Below are 14649 nucleotides of genomic sequence, written 5' to 3' on the forward strand. Positions count from 1 at the left end.
GAAGTTTCAAGTAAACCAAAGTTGCTGTGGGGTTGTATCAACCAAGTGTTCTCTGGAAGCCTCTCAGATCCATAGGAGTTTATTTTGCAATTAATTTCAAATGACATTCTCTTCTCACTGGACAATTTGGGGAATCCTTTATAAGGAGATGTCCACCAATGGGTTGTCCTCCAGAGGTCATTTCTCAGGGAGAGTGAGCCTTGCAAAAATTACTGGAAATGTTTTAGACAGTAATGAAATTAGAGTTTGCTAAAAAGTTCCGTGTGAATTAGAGGGTGCTGGTTGGAAAGAGAATGAAATAAGGGGACAACAAATGTGTTAACCCAGCATGTTCTTACATCTGAGCTTTGTGGCTCCTCAGCAGATGAATAGACAGCTAAGAGAAAGAAGACTGATTTGGTCATTTAAATTGCCACTCAGAAAAATCCGTATTTTTTAGTCTTCTTTATATTCTCAGATAAAAGACTATTACGGTCTCCTGAATTTCTTGCTAGTTATTCACCACTAATTTGTTAAGCAGCTGATTTAGAAAAGACTAGCACAGATGAAATTATGTGGTAGGCAATGCCAGAGCCCAGAAGTGCAGATACTGCTTGTGTATCCTGATGTGCGTCCAATTGAGTCATCTTCCATATTTTCTTCCTTTGTTTTCAGTTAGCAAGAATATGGTTGTTTGGGAAAAGAATCAGGATATGCATTTCCAGGATAGGATCAGTTCTGGAGATACATGACTGCAGGATATGAGTAGATATTTATGGGCCCAGGGGGTACTGCTTCATCACAAGGAAAGGAACAGGTTAGCACCTTCAGAATAATTCTGTGAAACCTGAACTGTTCGGCTGGAAATTACTCACAGCCAGTGTCTGTTCCACGCTGAAAGGCATAAACATGTGGGTATGTCCCACATCAATATTTGTGATAGTTGTGAGACATGAATGTCATGATAATGTGGCTGGGAGGATACTGCAGAGCCCACAGCCAGCTATTACAGTTTCATTTATTTTGCCATATCTTCTGTCGTGACTCAAGAAAATGAAGAGCAAGAAATGCTAAATTAGGAGAAGGTAGTAGTTCCCTCAAAACTGATATGCAGCATTGTTCCTGCCCAGGAAGGAGGAACAGGTTGAGGTCAATATTACCAATATTTCTCGAGCAGCTATTTCCAAAGAATCAGAAACTGGCTACAAAAGATACAAATGTGAAATCAGTTTTTTAATGGAATAAAAGTCCTGTTTTTCTCAGTGCCACATTTTCCAGAACTCTGAAAATCGATGTCTTGTAGAGCAAAACACATTTGTTCTTAGTAACATAACATCATAGACACTTTCATAGTTCCTATAATAGAGTTGTTCAAAAGTGTATGAACTTCTGGCAGCTGTATTTCCTCTAGTAATGTCTTAAGGCAGCAAGTTCCCCAGTTCAGCTCATGTAGTCTATTAAAAAAAAAAAATCATTTTATCCCTCTTAAGCCTTTGTGGCCTTTTCATCTCAAATGTGTCTCTGCTCATTTATTAGGAAATATGGGAAGCAGAAGTTCCCATGGCATTTACCCTTTATAATTCATAATATAGATATTCTTTATGTGTTCTCCTCGTGGCTTTCTCATTACACCACTGGAGATACCGCAGGAAACTCAGCAGCTGCCTTAGTGGTTTTATCCCATGATGAGACTGGAGTTGACTCAGAGTGTTTGGACCCTGCACAAATTTGCAAGTACACTTACTTGCATGCAACACAGCCCCTCCAGCTGTGACCTTAGACCTTTTCTTCCTCCCCCCTTTCTGCATGAAAATACCAAAAGCATATTTTTACACTTAAATGTGATAGGTATAAAAGAGAACCATTAGGCAGATGGAGTTAAGACTGCTGGGAAGTCCAAAGCAATTTTTTGGATGACTAATAATAGATAATACTGGTGTAAAAAGCAAGTTGCAGTATTTGTAAAGGAAGCATTTTTTTTCTCTTTGATGCATGGCACACAATAATTCACCAACAACAGTGGGCATTTTTCATGTTTTTATGGGATGCTGAAACATTTAAAAGCTTGTCCTCTGTAATCTACTAGATGTTTTGTTAAAAGATAATTCCTGAAGCTGTTTAGATTGTAAGCATTTCTTTAAAATGTTCATTTACTTTACTATTTGTGCTGATTAGTTTATCTCTTTCTTAACTACTAGTTTTCATTTTAGCAAACTTTTGAGTTCTTGCATTTGAGCTCATTCAGATGGTGAGAAATGGCAGAATGCTGCTTTCTGTTTCAGTTTGGCATTAAAGAAATAATTTTTAAAAGGTTCCTTTTTACGATAAGATAAGATCAGCCTCAGATTTTTTGTATAACTGGAGGACCAGCTCCTTAAAATTTCTCCAACATTTTCCTTGGCTATCTGTCCTCAACAGTCTTTTGAAAACATTAGTTTTGCTTTGTCAGGATCCTCTGTAAATTGAGAAACCTTAGCTCCACATCACTGTGACCTGACATAAACCAACACTGGTGAAAGGAAGTGCAGTCTTGTCCTCAATTTCTCCTCCCCCTGCCTCAAGCCCCTTCTCCCTATGCCAGCGTGAGTGTTCGTGCAGCCGTGCAATGAACTGAATCAGAGCACTGATGTAGCTGAAAAATAACCAACCCTCCCACAAATGGTTAGCCTACACCCCAACTGGTTCCCAGAGCCAATCTGCCATATGGCTCCACGAGCCCCAGTGTCAGGACTTGAGCAGCTGGAGACGAGAGGAACAATCCATTTTGCAGCAAAATAAATCTGTGCCAGACAGGACTGATCATGAAACTATCACTGGAAGCTTTAAATCTGCCAGTGACTTAGTAATGGACCCCTTGGACCTGCTCATAGCGACTTGCAGAATCAATCATGCTAAAGCCCATCTTTTTCAAATTCTCATTTTGCTGCTTCATTCTGAGGGGATTGCTTCTCTTAGGTCCTCAGCAAGCAGAATGCTTGAACCCTGGCTTAATTTTAAGTTAATATTCCCAGTGAGTATGTGGTTACTTGTCATGGTGGCTCCGTGACTAGGGCTCCCAGTCACAACAACAGTGACGATATTAGTGATGATAATACGCTGCCACAATTGTTATTTGTCTAAGCTGAACATCACAGATGTTCTCCCAGCAGTGGATGATGGAACAGAGCTAAATTCTGACATCTTTGCTCAAAATGAGTGAGACATGCTGTTCTGGTGGAGACACCTGCCACAGGACATCAAATGTATCCATGGAGGCTCAGTTGATCTGAACAAGCAGGGGCTTTGGACTAACAGTCTTTGCAGTGATTTGCAAGATCTCTGAGGATTAATCAAATTCTACTTCATTTGCAGTTACTTTTTTCATATTCAGAGTTAAGCCAGTGCTGCACTCCTCTATCAGACCCTGCCCATGGATAGATGTTCCCTGTATCCTGACATCAGCATCAGCTGCAGGCAGAGGAGGGATGTCAGACATCTGTGTCTGTCACAAGCTTTGCTTTCCCCAGGGACAGCAGCAGGCAGCTCCATGACACAATCCCCTTCCCAGGGTGTCTTTGCTGCCGGAAGGGAGCGAGGATCCCTCCTCTGCTGCAGATGCTGCTGGCTCTGCGGTGCCCGAGGAATCCAGCGCTGTTCTCAGCCTGCCAAGCTGAGCAGAAAGCAGGAAAGTGCCGTTCCCAGCAGCGTTTGGACCCCTGGCACCTCAGAAACATCTGATGGGATGCAGATGGAGCGTGTCGTGTGCCTGCTGGTTTTCAGCAGGACAGACCCGCTCTGTGATCCATCACCTGTGCTGGGAGTAACCAGGGCTCAGCCAAGGCTGGCTGCTCTGTCCCTGCATTGTATATCTGGATACAGATAAGGGGCTGGGTAGGCAGATCTGACTCATTCGAGAAATTAAGTAAAAATGACCGAAACTTTGCAGTTTTATTCCTTTCTGCTTCAACCGAAATTGCCATTTTTCTTCCCTTAATCTTCTCTGAAAAGTGTTTTGCAGCAGTTCACAGTTAAAATAAGTCCTTAAGGGATTATTTAGCAGCTGAATTCAGCTGAAATTACTAGATTTCTAGCTAGCATTAGATTGTAGAAGTAAATGTCTTCACTTCTCCCCAGTTCATAGCAAAGTTATATTTTATGAAGATTGTTTTATCTGAGAACGTATTTCCTTTAGGCACCCTGCTTTTATAGCATTCTATTTGTGATTTAATGCACATGGAAGTACATGTGTGTTACTCTTATAATGGAACCAGAGGAAAAAAATTAAAATCTGTCCATCTGCAATAGTTCAGTGAGAAAGAGCTATTGTTTTCCAGTTTTTTTTCAGCCTGTGGAAGATTGCCTTTTCCTATCTAATTGTTAGTAGAGGAAGGGAGGGAGTTGAGTGCTCCATCCAAGGAACACTGACACCGGCATGTAAAAGCTCAATTGTGTAACTAATTATCTAGAAAGAGCCTATGAAACAACAGCTGGAGAAGATGAAAGCAGGTGGATTTGTGTCTTGAAAAGTCCACCACATGCCAAAAACCAGTACAGTGTGGGGTCATCTTTCATGGCATGTATTCAGGAAAAATAGCTCTCTTTCACCTCCTACACCTGAGATCTCAATATGAAAGGTTACAGGTTGCTTATTCCTCTTTCCAATGGACTGAGTCACAACTTCCAAGGGTAGGAGCCTACAGGAAGAGTTCAAAGGTGGAATGTTTGTGCAGGAATTTAATACAGGCAACTTCTCTGCTTATTTTGCAAGAGGCAAAAGCAGACATCTCTAGAAGAGGAAAACAAAGTTCTGTTTTAGAGAGCTGATAGTTTTACTGCCTCTTTTGCTGCCAGGATAAGGTCCTCAGCTGGCATGAACAGCAAAGTTCTGTTGAAGTGCAGAGTTGTGCCAGGTAAAGCCAGCCTAAGATCAGGCCCTAGGACATGTAGTCAGGATGCCTTCATGATGTCAGGTGCCCTGAAAATGTGTGACAAAGCTTCTGCCAAGTCTGTTACTCCAAGTGGCTCTCTTAAAAAGCTTGTTGCTTCAAAGAAATTATGAGCAAACTACTACATTTTATTATTTCTCTCTCTCTCTCACACCTTCTTTTTGTATTTTTCTTTCAACTAAACCATACTGATTTTGAGCTATAAAGCTTTGTAAAAGTCTTCATAAATTAATGAGCTAAAGCCAGCAGTATGCAATGATGCGTGTCACATAAAAATGTAATCAGCATTTTTCCAAGAATTGCCAACACCTTAAAACTTTGCAATAAACCATATATTTTTTAAGTGGTGCAACCAAATGAAAACTCTACATTTGCCAGCAGAAGGTGGATTGCTGATGCAGTAAATCTGCTTTTCTTGTACCATTCAGGCAATTAATCCTTTATTTCAGAAAAATCCCCATGAACCAGCTGTGTGTGTTCCCAGCAGCGTAAAGATAACTTGTGAAATTTGGGAATTGTTTCACTTTTTCAATCATTCACTTTCCCCTCTTTCTGTCCCTTCTTAATTCAGCCAATAAGAAGATATAGAGCACTTAATAAAGTTGTTCTCAGCCTTAGCTGAATACTCTGGAGCATTAGTGTGCTTAGTTTTAAATAGAGGATGGATGGTTTTCCCTGTCCAGGCTGTTTTTTCCAAACATATGCTGTGTTGTGGTTCACATATTTCATGGAATATGACTCTCTGGATATGCTGCATGCTGTGCTATAAGCTCTTTGCATAGACTGTAAATCCTCAAGGATTTGGCAAAGTAAGAATTTTGTAACACATATATTTACTGTCTAGGGACCTGATCCTCGAATTAGTCCCATACAGGTAAAGTCTTACACTTACATAGATGCAGCCATATTCTTTTAGCTCAAGGGTCTGCTCAGCAGACTTTCACTCAATAAATATTGAAGGATGCAAGATCCCAGCATCAGGAATCAAAGAGAATGCTTTCTAAATGTGGTGCCTTTAGTTAAACATCCCACAGTGAATTTGGACTAAGACCTGATCCTATGCTGAATTCATCACTCTTAATCTGCGGTGTGGGGGGAAAATCAGAAAACCAATGAGACAAAAATAAACATTTTGCTCAGATCTGCCTCCTTATCTGCCATTGGAAGGTCCCATAAAAGAATGAAAAAGAGTGTTGAAATACAGCTACAAATTGAAATGGTCTTATTGCTCTTATTGGGACAGCATATAAGAAGTCTGTGTATATGATGTGTGTCTGTGGTCTTTGACCACAAAACTTAACATGAGAAAGGAAAGTGTTGACATTTGTTAAAGAAATAGGTTCGTCCCAGCCACCCACCCACAAATACTGTGTGTAGCAGTCATCTCCTAATGTTCTTTTTTTCCCTCCAGATATATGTGAGTTCTCTGATCTTTTATTTGGCTCTTTAATGCATCCCTGCAAATGAAATTAGTATTCTGGGACCTTGCTGGAACATTCAAGTGGCTCTTTTGCATCAGCACTGGCTGGCTTGAAATGAGCTCCAAAGGGAGTCTTGAAAGGGGGGATCCCACATCACAAACTGGTTGAGGATGTAGAATCAGGAAAGGAAGATTAGAAAAGGAAGAGGTGTTTGATTTTGGGGGGTTGTCTGAGCCTCCTCTTTCAGCTCTAAAGTTTCCTTAGCTGGAGTCTAAATTTCCAGCACCAAAAATAAGTAGAGACAAAACTGTTCAACTCTGGGCCCTGCGCATATGGTTTGATAAACAGCGAAGAGCACAGCCTGGAATCCTGCATGGCTCACACTGTGTTTCCAGCTCTGTGGTAAACACATGAATAGAAAGGAGAAGGCAGCAAGTCTTAAACTGCACTCGCCAAGAACATCTGCATTTATGAAAAACTTTCCCTAATTGAAAATCTAGTAGTTTCAAATGCTTTCCAACTGAGAGTTTGGAAACTAGCTCAGGGGCTGCTAAGATAGCAAGAAACAGCAGTGGCTTTGAGCCCCCAGTTCAGGTTACTCCCCCACCCTCCTCCTCCTAACTTGGACATTGAGGAGGTGCTAATAACATCTTCACAATTTCTAACAAGGGAGAAAAGTCTCTATTTAGACTTCAACCACATTATTCTGTAGTTCTCTAAATCCCTGTCCTTACCATCATCTCCCCTTCCCTCCTCCTCCTCAATACTTCCTCCTGTTTCTTTGAGATCTACTACACCAAAAATATTTTTGGAAATACCACAGACTATTGTTTTTATTAGTGACTGGAAAGCTTTGTAGTAGGATGCTTTTGTGTTTCATTTGTTTTCCTTGCTCTGGCACAGCTGTTTTTGCTTTAGCAGCTTTAGAGAGATGGTTAAACTATTTGTGGCCTTTTCTAACCCAGCAGATCTCTTCCACTGAGTGCTTTAAACTGAATGACTGAGACTGTAAGTAACAGGTTGTCTGTGTGGGCAGTTTTGTGCATAAAGTTACAAATGCACTGTTTTTATGAGATCTTTTAATTTGTTCGAGCAAAACTCTGATCACTGTGAAGCAAGTCCCAGTTTCCCTATAAATTTCCCAGCCAGAATGCTGACAGAACCTTGACTCAGGAGGATACAGAGCAAATGAAGTAGTAGATCTTGTCTAAACCTACACATGTTCAGAAATATTAATGGAAAAGATGTTCATGTAGGTGTGGTGATCCCCACTTCAGCCAAGAGGGGAAAGGAAGAAAAGCCAGAGCAGATGGTGGGGCTAGAATGTGGTCTGAGGACAAACCTGCCAAGGTGGCATGTAGCTGCTACAAATGTCTTACTGGCCACAGTGGTTACACAGAGCAAGATGGGGAATGAGGGAATGGACATCCAGTCAGAGGATGGTGACAGCAGAAAGTGGTAAATGAAGAATGAAGCAAACAAAATATAATGTAAAATGAAAACGTAAATGGAGAGTGAAAACATAACACATCTGTGCAAAGGCAAAGGGAAAAGCAAAGGGAAAAGAGGAAATGAGTTGCACTGGAGGTTTTAGTGTTCATGTCTGGTGACATAATGTAAGTGATATTGAAAATAATGGGCTGATGAACAGCAGGAAAATGGAAGTTAAGAGTGTAACTGTGTCCTGCTAAATCCCAGTCTTACCACACATTCTCACCACCTCTGCTGGGCAGACACAAGCTGCTGAGCAGCAATTTGGTTTAGAAACCTGCTGTGCTTAACAGTGGCTTGGCAGTTTGTTTCTGGCAAGGTCAGGCACGTGGCAGACCTGGCTGCATTTGGCTGTGTGAACTTGGGCTGGCACTGGGCAGGTGTGTGGGTATGGAGGAGGTGGCACCATCCCTGTCTGCACCTCACAGCAGTGGAAAAGCAACACGTAGATCAGCTCACTGACTGGATATAATGCAGGTGGAGTGGTGAAAGGACATATTCCATCTACTATTACAGTAATGTAGTGCATGTTTCTTACCTCTTTATGCAATAGGTTGGGAAGCAATTGCACTTGTCAGAAGTGGCAATTTGTGGCACTGCAAAAGAAAGGTCTTTCCAAGCACATTTTTTCTTTGCTGTTTTTTGTCTTTTTCCTTCATTAAAAAAAAATTGCTTTCAACTCTCCTGTCAGTTTTCCTGGGGGTCCCATCTGTGGATCTATGACTAAATGAGGCCAGGAACAATGCAGAGATAAGAGTTACATTGGGAAAGAACATACTCAATTTACATATCCAGTCTGCACTACTTCTCTGTAGGTGTGTGTCATCTAGGAGGTTTTATTTAGCACAACGAAGTCCAGGGAATTATCCACATGTCTATCCCCAGACAGGGACTGTTGTGCCCAAGAGAAGGCACCTCACAAGTACAGGAGTATCAGCCATCCATCCTACAATGCCATAGCAACCAGTGTAGTTGCATTTAGCTCATTCTATGTTTTTCTTCTCAATCAAATAGCAACATTTACATTTCAGCCTAACCCCCTGCCCTGATTCTTGCCTGTGACTAGACTCCAGTTATGATCTTTGCACTGACAGTTCTCCTGACTGACTTGTTTCAGGGCTCCAAAGGGTGCGTCAGCTGGAGAAAAACACAAGGTACTTCAGACGAAAACTGCACGAAATGGGCTTCATCATTTATGGCAATGATGATTCTCCCGTTGTTCCCTTGCTCCTTTATATGCCTGGTAAGATAGGGTAAGTACTGAAAAAACCTTCCTGGCAAAACAAGCACTATTCAAGTTTGTGGGATATTTGGTACACACTGCAGAAGATAATGTTCTCTGTGGTAGGTGCTTCCCAAGAGAAACATACACTGTTATTTGAATTCATCATTTAGTTCTGTTTTCTTTTAAATTTGCCCCTAGGTTTAATTTTGAGTTGTTCCAGAAGTCAGAATTTTAAAATTTTTCTCTTTTCCTTTTTTAACATGGTCCAGAATAATGATTTGGATAACATTTTGAATTTGAATTTTTTGGTTTTGATTTTGTAATCATTAAAGGAGACACATTGCCTTTGATGTATGGATGCTTTTTTTTTCTCCCCCATCTCATCTTTGAATGGTCTTTGCATGTTTCACCATTCAGTTCCTCTCAAGTAGCACTTGTGCACTGACTTGGGCACACAGACCAGAAGTCAGTAGTAGCATAATGTAAGTGTTGAGCTGTAGGGAGTATTTCAGGTGGCTTAAGGTGGCTGTGGGCTCTAGGTCTTATACATGCCACACAAGCCTTCCTAACTGGCAGAGCAATTGTGAGAGCAGATAAACCATCACACAGGTTGATTGTTGGTGAGCATCACACCTACTGATGTCCAGGAACCAAGCATTCATACCTTCCATGAGGCCAACCTCTTCTGTCCTTAGGGACTGTGAATGCTCACATGGTTTGATTTGTACTCAGGGACTTTAATTGACATAAATGAATCATGTCTACCCTGCAGAGCCCTCTCTGCCTTCATATTTCCAGTATTTCTCAGCCACTTGGCTTCATGAGACACTAAGCAGCAAAGATTCTCAGTCCTGCTGGTAAAATTCTGGGTAAAATTCTGGCTTTTATGGAAATTGGTGGGAATACTCAATCAATTGAAAACAGGATTTTATCTACTACATGTGAATGTTTTCTGTCTGTGTTCAGTTTATTTGGGATAATGTATTTTTGATTTTTCTCCTTCTACTTTTTCTCTCCTTAGGGCTTTTGCAAGACGCATGTTAGAAAAAAATATCGGGGTGGTCGTGGTTGGGTTTCCAGCTACTCCTATCACAGAATCCAGGGCTCGGTTTTGTGTGTCAGCTGCACATACACGGGAGATGTTAGACACGGTAAGCGCAGCAGATGTCCTGCCCAAATTAACTTCAGCTGCAAAGGAGGCTGGGAGAAGCTGTGCCTCTGTTACTTTGAATCTCAATAATTCATTTTTACATTTGTTTTCCTGGCCTTGTCACTTGATCTTTAAAGGCATTTGAGCCTGATACATTTTATTTTCTAAAATAAATTATGGGACATTTAACTTCTTATGTTCTTCTATTTCTAATAGGGACCAAATCTGTCATCACTAATAAAAACCTACATGACCAGCACAGCAGGTTAAATGCTAGGTCAAAACTATCAGAGTAGGAAACCTGAAACTATATGGAAATAACTGAAAATCAGGTTTTCTATACCCATATTTCCATTCCATATTTCCATGTGTTTCTTGAATTGCAGAAATATATGGGACAGCCTTGGGGGTACAGGTGGAAATTGCAAACAGTATTTGTAACTGTTTGAACCTAATCAAGTTTAATTGCTGCTGTCTGGCCAGTCTCAGTTCTCTATCTTTCTCTGATATCAGAAATACCATTAGGAGTATGTTGAGACTTCCATCACAAACCTCTGTTCCAACACAGAAATGTGTTTAAAATAAACTCGTTGAAATTTTCCATTTCTTTTTTTTGCCGAAGGTGTTTTTGGCCTGGCTTGAGATGCGTTCTTTCATTCTCAGCATAAGCCAACTTAGAGGCATGAAACAAAGAGGCTAAACAATAAATTTCAGGCTTTGCTTTTCCTCTCTCTGTACGAGTGTTGATGGTCAAGGCTAAAAATCCTTGAGCATGGAAAGGCATGTGAGTTAAATGTGCCGCTGTTCATGCAAACATACCTGCAGAGAGCTCCTGACTCTCCTTTTGCATCCTGAGATGTACCTGGATGTGGAGGCTGGAGCCCTGCCTGCTGACCAGCTCCCATACCAGTGTAGATAGCTTTGAAACAACATCAAAAACCTGCTTTGCATGTGTGCAGTGTAAAATTCCTGCTGCTTTTAAAGGTGCAGTAGTTATTAACAAGGTACAATAGCATCAAGGTAGTATTTCGTAGAACAGAGCATAGCTACGTTCTTGTGTTGGTCATTACCAGCTCCTGCTGTTTGACTGTGAGGATTTTGGTTATGTCACTGGCAACAGGCCATGAAGTTGATCTGAAGATTCATCTCCTGAGGTTGCTGCTTTGATTTCCTTCCTTTCCCCCCACCCCCAAATGTAAAGCCCACCTCATTTTTGGGCTGTCACTCTGCATTCACTTCCTGCTACCTGCAGCTTGCTGCTTCCAGGGAAGGTCTGACACTCCCCAGTCATCCCTGGGGGATGCTTTGCTTTTGCCACAGTGCTCGTGGCACTCTTACAGCACATGGAATGGAAATGCCCTGAGTTTAATTACTTGCAGAAAGAAAGCTTTTAGGACAAAACACTTTGTGACTGTGCCTAAACCCGGGGAAACAATAGGTAGCAGGCACAATGAAAACATTTCCCTCTGGCAAAATTTGTTTTGTATCTCAGTCTGGAACTAAAGAGGAAAGATCCATGAAAGGGCAAGCTCCCAAGAATTACTCCCTTAATGATCTGGAAGATATCTTTCTGCATAAATCATTACTAAATTACTTCTTTTTGTTGTAAATTGCTTCTTTTTGTTCATGACCTTGTTTAGTGGCTTAACAGAAATGGGCTCAAAATCAAAATTGCTGTTGCCTTCTTCGATGCCAAAAGCTTGGCTGCTCTTGAATGGGGGTCAGATGCTGCAAAACACTGAGCTGCTTCCCAATGGTACAGAGTTCCTTGGCTACTTTTCGAATCCACTGGGGACACAGCTCAGCAAATTGCATTACAGTATTAATGAACAAAAAATATTTGTCCCTGTGATATGTAAAATACTGACATTCACTAAAATCACCTTAACCAATTCAGACTGTTTATGCTGACTCTGCTCAGCACTGGGAGCTGAGCACTGCCCAAGAAAATACATTGGGAACTCCAATCTTTGGGAGCTATGGAGGAAAACTGAAGTATAGCTTCACACATTTCTTTTGCACAAGCAAAGATAACTTTTTATCTTGGTTCTTACCAAGATAAGTGCTTTTGGAAAAAGTAATTTTTTTCATCTGTGCTCAATTAATGTACTTACTAATAAACCATAATCTACTGAAGGAGTAAATTCCTTTCTCATAGATGCTGTTGTACATCTACAACTGCACTGATGTTCACTGTTGTAGAATGAATCCAAAATTTTCCCATTTGTCCTTTTAACTTTCTCTAGTTGATTTTTTTTTTTTTTTAATAATCTTCTTGTTCTTCAGTGAAGTAGAAGTTACTAGAACTTCATTTCTTTTCCAGTAGGATTGATAAAGTATCATGGTCTTACAGGTTTTGAATGCTCTGGATGAATTGGGTGATTTTCTACATCTGAAATATTCCCGGTATTCCAAGTCATCTCATCCTGAACTGTATGAAGAATCTAGGCTTGAACTTGAAGACTGAGTTTTCCACCCATGAAGAGAACATTATGATGCTATGAAAGGGTGGAAAAACCGAAAACTAAACAATACAAATGCATTTCTTCCCTTCTAAGGACAATTTTTATTTCGCAGTTAATTGAAATGAGGGGAAGCTCGGGTGTTGCATCACTTTGTATCAAATTTCTGTATTCAAGAGACTGAAATATTGATACAGATTTGCCTCCCCAGGAGATCTGTCCTTATTAAGGTGTTTTTGATGCAGAAAGAATGGATGCATTGATCCAGTTGCTAACGTACTGCTTTTGATATGGCCCTTTTTTATGAAGAGTCTTCAGATAGTCTTAATTGTGACTGAAATAATAAAGTTTAAAAAGTTAATAGGTTCCAGTGTAATATAGCTGAGCTTCATCAGTGAGACTGACTTTGATCTGTTAAAGAGCATAAATGGAGACGTCGGTGTGGACTGCTACAAAGGAATGAGCAGCAAGTGACCTCTTTAGCTAAGTTGCACTATCATGCATTTCTCCAAGGACAGAAAGTGTTAGAAAAAGGCTAATGCAGAGAACAAGGAATGTAGCCTGATGAGATCGTGTATTTCTGACAGCAGGTTATGGAAAGTGAAAATTCCTCCTCTCCAGAGACCTTTTCTTGGTCACCTAAATGCACTCTGAACTTTGAATTGTACAAAAATTTGTGCTGAGACATAAACAGAAATGCTTTTCTGCCAACTCATTTGAGTTACAAGCCATCACCTCTTATCAGTACCGAAGTTCTTCAGCAGGCTTCCTCCCTTTTTGTGGAGCAGTAGTAAATAATTTTAATAAACATTTAACTTTCCCATAAAAACCTTGATCAAAACAGTCAGATACTTGCAGTTCACAAACTGCAGATGACATTTATGGGCCCATTCCTAAGTTTCTTGAACTACTTATGGGCCTCATAAATGCACTAACAAGTACATAATGCCGAAGCTGTTAGTTCCACAGAACGTGAAGTTCAAGATACCATAAGCAGTTCTGCCACCTGTTAAATAGAAAACTCCACCATTTCTATACATGCTACAGTCATCCATGAAATAACATTTCTTGAAATATTTTTGTCTGTTTTATGCATGTCGGGGGTTGGTCTGTCCAGGGTTTTTTTTTGAGTTGTTTGTTTTTCAAGTAATTATTGTATTTCCTGAAGAGGAAGATGCCCTTGTCCCCCCTTGTCCACTGCCTGAATGACAAATGCTCAAAGCTACCTGAAGGAATTGTTCCAGCCAGCACTTTCCCTGCAATGCCAGCAGCCACAAGAATCAGGGTTGTGTGGGCTGAGTTGCTGGAAGGAGATTGGAGGCTTTTTCCATTTTATTTTTTTTCCCCAGTGTTGAAAAGCAGTTCTGCAGCTTTAAGAATGAACTCCAAGCAATTCCACGCTATCAAATGTCATTGTAAACACATCAGATGAGAGATGTTTAGCTTTCTGTTGCACAGATGTACCACACTTTCATGTTCTCTTGAAAGCTGTGGTGTAAACTTAACCCACAGCTGCAATATTAGATTTAAGAACAGAACAATTAAATTGCGGAGTACCAATTACACTATATTACTCCCTGCTTGTTAAAGCAGCTTTCAGGATATAACAAGGCTGACTGATTATGAGGGCCCATTTTTTGTTGGATTTTTGTTGTTGTTGTTGTTCAAGTTAATAAAAATCCAGTGGTGCTATAACTTTAAGAATTGATTACAACACATTCCGTAATATCAAATGTCGGCTTTAGGAAATGTTTATCAAGGGCTGGGGGAGGACTAAGCGTTGTGTCATGTGATTCTTCACCGTGCTAGATGGACTTGAAAAGCACTGCAAAGGTTCAGGGGAGCTGAGTTTGTGGATAAGAGCAAACTCACTGTATAAATATTTAAATATTCGAGCACAGGACAAAGAGAAATTAGGAAACATGAACTTCATCTTGGAGTAACCTGGCAGTTTGTGGTGCACAGCTTTGTTACGTGCAGGGTGAGTGCACTTTCT

General features: G+C 40.6%; 1 protein-coding gene across 3 annotated transcripts in view; it reads left to right on the top strand.

Annotated features, from left to right (window-relative positions):
• SPTLC3 (serine palmitoyltransferase long chain base subunit 3) overlaps positions 1–14275 on the top strand; it is an 85736-nt gene extending 71461 nt beyond the window's left edge. For all 3 annotated transcript variants that reach the window (XM_088053012.1, XM_005525433.2, XM_088053013.1), the window contains 3 exons: positions 8934–9069; positions 10063–10192; positions 12545–14275. In XM_088053012.1, coding sequence (XP_087909138.1) covers positions 8934–9069; positions 10063–10192; positions 12545–12658 — 380 coding nt within the window. In that variant the 3' untranslated portion in view covers positions 12659–14275. The remainder of the gene's footprint in view (positions 1–8933; positions 9070–10062; positions 10193–12544) is intronic.
• The last annotated feature ends 374 nt before the right edge of the window (positions 14276–14649 follow it).

This window comes from Pseudopodoces humilis, chromosome 3, assembly GCF_049639895.1.
Source record: "Pseudopodoces humilis isolate 2021_Gansu_Grassland_sample_001 chromosome 3, ASM4963989v1, whole genome shotgun sequence".
Lineage (NCBI taxonomy): Eukaryota > Metazoa > Chordata > Aves > Passeriformes > Paridae > Pseudopodoces > Pseudopodoces humilis.